Source organism: Podarcis muralis, chromosome 7, assembly GCF_964188315.1.
Source record: "Podarcis muralis chromosome 7, rPodMur119.hap1.1, whole genome shotgun sequence".
NCBI lineage: Eukaryota > Metazoa > Chordata > Lepidosauria > Squamata > Lacertidae > Podarcis > Podarcis muralis.
In genome coordinates, this window is record NC_135661.1 from 63,768,026 (window position 1) to 63,776,423 (window position 8,398).

The following is an 8,398-nucleotide window of genomic DNA, read 5'->3' on the forward strand; positions in this document are numbered from 1 at the left end:
AGATATCAAATATTCACAACCAACACATGATTGCCAATTGAACTGGAGGGGACGGACAAACCTGACTGTTCATTTATTTTGCTTTTGGACTTTTCAGAAAGGATTTTTTAAAAGGTTTTTAAAAAACTAAAAAAAACTTAAGCAGGTTTTTTTTTTAAGCTGTATGTCCAAAGCAGCAGCTTTCTTTTCTCCATCACCTTAAGTCTCACCTTAAGCCATGCGGCACCAACATGATGCCCCAGGGAGCAAAGGTGCCCTTTAGGTCTTCCCCTGACACCCATTAAGTCTCAACCCTGCACACACACACTCCCTGCCCACCTTGGTCATTTGTTGATGAGAAGGGTTATCTCTTTCTATCCTTCATCTGGAAATCTGGAAGCAGGAGTTAATATGTGTTCTTTTAAGTATAGGAATCAAGAAGTAAGATGGTTTCGATTCTGTACTAAAAATAACAGAAAAGTCTAAAGCCGGCACAACATAATTTTCTATTATTTTGCACATTGTAGTTCGTTCCAGCTGTTGCTTGTTGTGGATGAAGAGGGACAGGAAACTATTCAAGGTGAGGCTCTGCCCACAACCACTGGAAATTGCATGTAGACCTCTCTCTGGATTCAGACATGCCTGCACAAATTTAGCACATACTGCCAAGCATAATTTTTTTCAGTCATAAGGTCTAGATACCTTTTATTAATTAAATAAATCTACACAAAATGAAAGCAGAGATTCTCAGGAAGCCAATTTTTGCACACGGTATTTCTTTATTTGTGTATTAGCCTCCCAAACTCTCTTCAGCTAAGGTCAGCTCCCAAAGTGTTACATTCTGCCTTTTTTCTGCTCTGCCACATAAATATGACATCTGAGTAGCCCTGATTGTGTCCAATCCTGGCCCACAATAATTGGAGTTTGTGTTTGCACAGTGTAGAGAGGTGCTCCCACTGTACTTTTTATTAAATAACAAATAAACTCTCCAAATGCCCATCCTGTTGTTGCAAATGGTCAGACTTAATAGTCTGTTCCAGAGGTGGACCACTTTAATGGCCCTGGTTTCATACTGTCTTTGACATCTATTGCTGGCTATTTGATGGTTTGTATGGAGTTGTTCCTGTGATCTATAAACTGGGAAATCATTGCAACCGAAAAACTGCTACCATACTCAAAGGGCAAGTCGAACTCATGTAGAAAATAAGCTCTAGAGTCCCTTCAAACAAAGTATAAAACATCAGTTTCTATGTATAAGTTTTGACGCCATTTGGAGTGCAGACCTTCATCAGTTCTGCCCCTGTTCTGGCGACAAATTAATCGCAAATTGTTTCGATTGGGCAGGACTTCTGAGTGCTCTCCACTTCTGGGTTGCTCTCAGATACACCCAGCAGTCTTCCAAAACAGGAGCAGACTCTCTTCAGGGAGGAGCACAACTCCCTACTCCTTAGGGCATAGATAGCGGGGTTCACCATAGAGTTCACCAGACAGAGTGTGCTGCAGAAGGCAAACGCTTGCTTTATGGAGTCGTCTAGTTCGGCAAAGATGCTGTAAGTCATGAGAGCCAAGGCTGGTGACCAGCACATCACAAGAACCACCAGGACAATCACTAAGGTCTTGGCAAGCGTGACATCTAGTCTCACCTTTGTGTTCTGCTGGCCTGTTTGAATGTGGTACTTTTCCATGTACACCACATGCTTGCGGGCCTTCCAAAGAACATTCATGTAGGCATAGACAATAAATGCCAGAAGGATGGCCACCAAGACAATCCAGCTTGAGAGATATTTGTTGTCGACAAAAGGAAACAGCTCGGAGCAGGGGGAGCTGAGGTGGCAGCAGTTCCATCCCAGCAACGGCAGGAAAGCAATTAGCATGATGATGACCCACAGCATCACCAGGGCCACCACAGCTCTTCTGCTCGTGACAAGGACTTTGTACTCTGTCGGCCTGAGGATACAGATGTAGCGGTCAAAGGCCATCAGCAGCAGGCTGCCAAGGGAGGCTGTGAAAGACGTGTTGACCCCTCCAAGTTTTAGCAAGAAGATGTCCTTTGATGAATCAATCTGATTGAAAACATGGAAGTTGACAAAGCTACAGACAAATATCATGCTGGCTAGCGTGTCTGCCAAGGCCAGGCTGCTAAGGAAGAGGTAGGAAGGCTTGTTCCGGATCTTGGGGGAAGAAAATATGAGGTATAGCACCAAACAGTTCTCCAAGATACAAAGGCTCCCAACGCTGTAACAGAGCACGGCAATGACAGTCTGAGCTGAATTGTCAAGAACCATGTAGCATTCCATGGGCGTTGCACTGGAGCCGCATTGAGAGGTGCCGGCCGTGGTGTTCTTGCACTTCTCCATGCCGGTGAACTCAAGAGTGAGCAAGCTTTCTTCAGAAAGGCGTTGTCTTCTTTTGCAGTATTTATGGTGCAACTGCAAGAGAGTTGGAAATGAGAGAACTTAAATATATAATAGTGTACAAATGCCATCAATGTGTTCTGCTCAACTCCACCCTGTATTTACTAAGTTCGATCTGCAACCCCCCCACCCCCACCCCACCCTTTTTAGCTGCATAGTTTCCTTGGTTGATTCCTTCCTTCCTCGTTTCACTATATACTGCATTTCATTTCTTTTTCTTCATTTTTTTTTAAATGCAAAACTGCATTTTAAAGAATTGCACAAAAGTACTCAGTCACATTCGTGTCTTCTATTAGGCCTCACAGCAAAAAAGGAGAAATGTATCTCAAAGATGCTGGAGAGGATGGCTATTTTATTATTCAATTAGCCCCGCATGTTTTGGCTCAAAGGCTTCTTTGTTTCCTTTCAAGTTGTCATCTGGCTGTCTTGGGAGACCATGGAGGAGTGCGCCTTTGAGGGTGAAGTCAAACTGTTGGAGAGTTATAGTGTCTGCTGAAACTGATACAGGAGAGACATGTTGTGTTGCAGCTGGGGCAAATGAAGGCATTCGGTTGTGCTGCTGCAGATGCACCATGGCATTTCTGCTCTCTGCACTCCTCCCAGTGGTCATTTCTCCTCTGGTCACTACTGTGGTCTGTCTCCAGGCACTGTGGTCATCTGCGAGGGATTCCCACATGGCGGGGCTGATGTTGCCAGCCTTTATGTTTTACAAACTGCTCAAAAGTCATCCTGAGGCACTTTTGTCCTGCAAGATCTTTGAAATGGAGAATTTTAAGCAGTTTGTAAAGAAACTAGTAACACTTTCAAAAGGTACCTGAGCCAAATTGCAAAGAGCTAATTAAATGATAAAATAATAATCCTATCCAGCACTTTTGCAGTATATTTCTCCCTTTTCTTTACATCATTGGATGCTTCCTGGGTTTTGTATGTTAATGATTTTTTTTGAACAATTATGTAACTAGTTTTTAATGGGTTTGTTGTAACTAAGGCCTGGGGACCAGATCCAGCCCAATTGCCTTCTAAATCTAAAACTTTTACATGAGTAGAATGTGTCCTTTTATTTAAAATGCATCTCGGGGTTATTTGTGAGGCATGCCTGGTGTTTTTACATGAGTAGAATGTGTGCTTTTGTTATTTGTGGGGCATAGGAATTCGTTCACCCCCCCCAAATATAGTCCAGCCCCCCACAAGGTCTGAGGGACAGTGGACTGGCCTCCTGCTGAGAAAGTTTGCTGTCCCCTGCTACACCATCATGTAAATTGCTTAGAGGTCTTTTGCTCTAGTAAGTGGTATAGACGGTAAATTTTGTTAAAAGAAAAAGGCAGAATGAATGTTCAGTAACAAGGTTGTCTGGAAGTTTCCCACTCCTCCACAATGGAGTAACAGCCACAGGTGTAGCACTGTAGCCTTTTAAGAACATGCAGGAAGCAAAGCCTCTTCATCTTTTCATGCACTATACTGGTGCATCTACACTGTCTTTAAAAGATTAAAAACAAGATATACATTTCATTTATGTTTTCTTTTCCTGTACATGCATGGTTATGCAAAGCTGCAAGTTACTTATTGAGGCTGAGAGCATGCACATGACATTATGTAGTGAACTGTTTGCGCATTTAAAGCTAGCAGCGTGCGACATGCTCTGTGCTCCTGTGTATAAAGCAGCTAATGGGAAAACCAAAACAATGATATAATAGAAGCAGAAGTCCTAAAAGGCGTTTTCTTTCTGAAGAGGAAGTTCTTTCCATCATGTTTCCTGTTTTCACAAGCATACTTCTTTAACTAGAATACCCTTAGAAACCCTTTGGGGGGGGGGAATCTAGCAAAGAGAAGTTAGGCAGCCTTTGATGCTACAAATAGAGCTAAATTAAATGAGCATTGAAGCCTTATTCCAAGCCCTGGGTTAGGGTCCGCAACTACATGACATTCCCTATAACCTCTTGCCTCCAGAGCTTATTTACAGCACCACATCTGCTTTCGCTAGTTCCTGTTTTCTAATGTTTGCTTCTGGCAAGCACACAGCATTCTGGATAGATTCTGGTCTGTGCTTTGGATTTTTGTAAACCTGGGCTACCTGACTCCTTGAAACATCTAGTTATGACAGCTAAAGTAAACCTCCACACTCAAAGGCAACATAGGAAGGAAGGCTCTGTCTATTTTTGTTTCCGCAGCTTCTCATTTTTGCAATCTTATATTCAGTTCTCCACATTCTTGTAGCAATATGTGATTTTTTAAAAAAGTCTTCAAGAAAAATATTCAGCATTTTAATGTAAATCTTTCCTAATAACACCTTTTCCCATGTAGTTATGACAAATTTACACCCTTTTGGTGAGCAATTTCTCCTAATATAATGTATTTTGGTAAGTTATTTTCACTAACACACTCATTTCTATGCACACTTTCCCTTAACATACTCACTTTTGAAAACATTGGTTGGAGAAGTGCATTGCAAAATTCAGGTAAGTGTGAATTTCAAATGATGGCTGTGTTTCGGTTCTCATATTGTTTTGGAAAGTGTGAATTTGATAGATTCAGCTTCAAATGTGAACTGAATTGAATTCCTCTTCCATCCCTAAGTATAGGTACAGTTCCTGGCTCTTAGAGGCAAACAACAGGATATGGCTATCCCCTGCTTCTCAGGAGTCTCTTGCTAGCCACCTTTAAAGAGAAAATATTGAGACCAAAGCTCCATCTTAGCACATCCACATCCATTCACCTTCTTTCTAATTAGGAGTGAGGACCTTGCATAGGGTAGAATCACACTTTGCAAAAAACTGTGGGGCTGCTGCTGCTGAAACCTCATGTTCTGACATTGTGCTGTTCACTGTCCTTCCTCCAACAATTTGAAGTGAAATGCAAAAGTGATAGAAGAAAGGGCAGTAAGGCTGCATTCACAATATACATTTAAAGCACATTCAAAGGACATCCCCACCACCACAAAGACCTCTGGATGCTGTAATTCACCCCTCATATAGTTACAATTCCCAGCAGCCCTTAGCATAACAAGCTACAAAGCCCAGAATTCTTTGAGGGAATTAATGTACTTCAAATGTGCTTTAAAGGTGCCATGTGTACACAGCCTTCTATATTACAGAAGATAAGAATATGATAAAGGCCAGCCATTTTCAGCATTTCTGCTAATAAGCTGTTCCACTCTTTACAATCCCACCCAATGAGAGATAATGTTAGCGGGCATTTAAAAAACAGTGGGCTGCTTCAGGAATAATTCCCAACTATGTTTTAGTATTAAATAAACAAGCCTGCCTGAGCCTCAAAACATGTATGCTCCTTACCTCACAATCTCTCCTCCTGCGTGGTCAGTAGATCAGAAGCATTTTAAACTAACAAGAGTTCCCTATTATGTCCAAACTCTGGATTGTGTGCACTCTGGTTAGTGAACAAACCAGGATCACAAACCATGGTTTGCTCCTGCTTTGTTTGAGCTATCTGTAGTTTGAGCCAGGGATGGAGAACCTGTGGCTTTCCAAATGTTGTTGGATTCAAACTTCCGTCAGCCCCAGCCAACATTGCCAATAGTCATGGATGACAGGAGATGTAGTTAAAGAAAGCAACATCTGGCGGGTCAGAGTTTAGCCACTCCTGATTTAAGGTAATCCCTATTCCATGGATTTTGACAGAGAACTGTCATTAATTTAAAATTGAAAGCAGGTGTTTTTGTTCTCTGACTCCAGTACATTCTCCATGTTCTCCCTTGGAGCACACCTGAAGCTTGAGCAGGCTCTTTCATATAAAGCTAAACCACAATTTAGTGTGACATTCAAAAAAAGGCCTTAAAGACCTATTGAGATCCCTGAGATACTCTCTCAATTTCATCTTACTCTCCTGCAATTAATTACTGAACATTTATTGACTAGAGAAGCTGGATTATTTAGAAAGGCTCTCAAAAGCAGCGCACTGTGCTCTGCAGCTTCCCAGATAAATGTGCAATTATCAAATGCAATTTTCTTCGTAAGGTTTTAACGTTGGTTTTACAGTATTCAATCACTTTTCATGTAAAAAAAAATCATCAAAAAAGCCTTTTACTCCTTGCTTCCAACTACAAATTTCAAATGCAGGATTGTCATAATCACCGCTGTAAAATGAAATTTTGGGAAGGACCTACCTGGCTGACTTCTTGCGATTTCCTCACCTGATCCGAAAGAGTTGCACAAACACAGCCCGAATGTTGATCTCCATGAGAGTCTGTGGGAAGAAGAGATGTCTGGAGAGCTAAAACCACAAAGTAACAGCCTTTGCAAGAGAAGAACCACAGAAACCTGCAAAAGCTGAATCATGGCATGTCGGAGAGTAGAGGGATGTGGTGGAAAAAAGAAGACCATGTGAGATTCAGTGCTGGCTTGATCTGCGCTGGGACTTTCCAGGAGTCTGTGCCTGGCTTTCTCTGTGCGACCTTTGAAATGGAAGGAAAGCAGGCAGGCAGGCATCAGCTCTGACAGGAGAGCAGGTGGCAGGAGCGGAACAGCTCTCCAAAGGTGGCCACCGCAAAGGGCTTGTGGGGCAGAGATCTCTGTGTCAACAGTTGCCACCACCAGAAAATGTAAGCAATGTTGTAAAAAGAGCTCAAAGTTGTATGCAAAGAGCACTGTTGTTTGTGACACTCACACTCATTTCATTTGTCCCACTGTTGTCTCTCTTCTCAAGGAGGTTTTGAAGCTCCAGAATTTGGGGAGCCCTTGGGCAAGATTGTCTCAGTGAACCCTCCTCCTGGGTTGTCCCCCTTGTTATCCTCTTCCTTTGGACCCAGTCCATACCACTGCCCAGACAGAGAACGCAAGGGAAATGGAGGCTGTTACTCTTTCTCCCTGATCTTCTTGCACACTTTAGAAAGGACAGGTGAATGAAGAGGGGGAGGAGGAGCAGGGGGGGCAGCAATGGGCCCTTGCTGGGGTGTTGGGGCATCATCAGACACCTGACACTAGCCCTCTTTGAAACCCTGCAAAAACCTGTTGTTCCCTAATGAGGAGCAGGACAGAAAAGCAAACAAACAGATAGGCACATTAGAGGCAGCAACAGCGATTCTGCCAGTAAGGGACATTTGAGCATATTTCTTATAAATGCCAATCTCGTGAAGATAGCTGTCTGGAAATTTGGGCTATGTTCACAGTCCTGTTTACGGTGCACTTAGTGCCTTTCCATTGATTGGTCTTTAATCCATGTTCATACAAAGTTATTTGGGTATGTTCATAGGACTGCTTACTATGCATCCACTGTACTGCCACTGCTAATTTCTGAATTGACACAACATTAGCCACAATCCATATTGATCCTGTAGTTTTACAAATACTACCATCACCAGCAAGGCTTCCTGGCTGACAGGAATGCATCAAACTGTAGTATTTGTCAAACTACAGGATCAATATACATTTCCAACCTCTGCTTAAAACCTCCAATGAAACAGAGTACTGTACACCACTTTCCCGCTGCAACGTGTCAAGGAGAAACTTATCGCTCCCTTGCCTCCAGGGGTGGCTGGTGCCCATTGGGAATGGTGCAGCAGAAGGCAGGAAGACCAATAGCAGATGGAGTCAGTGCCAGTGAGAGGAGCCAATTAATTCTTATTTGCCCCCATCCTCTCCTATGCTGAGATCTGCAAAGGCAACACTTGGGCTATGTGCACACCATACATTTAAAGCACAATCCCCCCAAAGGAATCTTGGGAACTGTAGTTCCCCCCCACAGAGCTACAATTCCCCAAACTGTTAACAAACTACAGTTGCCAGGAAGCTTTCTTTTGGGGGTGATTCAAATGTATGGTGTATACCCAGCCTGAGAGGAGGAGGAAGCTGATAGGCAATGCTGTCCCCTGGACTAGATGTAAGAAGATGGGCAGGTACAGATGAGATGAGATGGACATTCTCTCTATGGTTTGGGCTGTGAGATGCACACCTGATGATGCTGTCATTAAGCAATGCACTCACACACACAAATTGGCTGTTTCCCACATATCTTTTAATGTTTAACAGACTATTGTATTTTAATATTTTGTT

At 42.8% G+C, this 8,398-nt stretch overlaps 1 protein-coding gene across 1 annotated transcript; it reads right to left on the bottom strand.

Moving 5' to 3' along the window:
* Positions 1-706: 706 nt before the first annotated feature.
* Positions 707-6,632, bottom strand: CNR2 (cannabinoid receptor 2). The gene is made up of 2 exons (XM_028738876.2): positions 6,514-6,632; positions 707-2,408 (listed from the first exon to the last, which is right to left on the bottom strand). The coding sequence occupies exon 2, from the start codon at positions 2,334-2,336 to the stop codon at positions 1,296-1,298; it is 1,041 nt and encodes a 346-aa protein (XP_028594709.2). The 5' UTR covers positions 2,337-2,408; positions 6,514-6,632; the 3' UTR covers positions 707-1,295.
* Between the last annotated feature and the right edge of the window lie 1,766 nt (positions 6,633-8,398).

What these genes read in the sequence shown, in the direction of transcription:
- CNR2 (XM_028738876.2), bottom strand. Translation starts at nt 2,336, where the DNA reads ATGGAGAAGTGCAAGAACACCACGGCCGGCACCTCTCAATGCGGCTCC.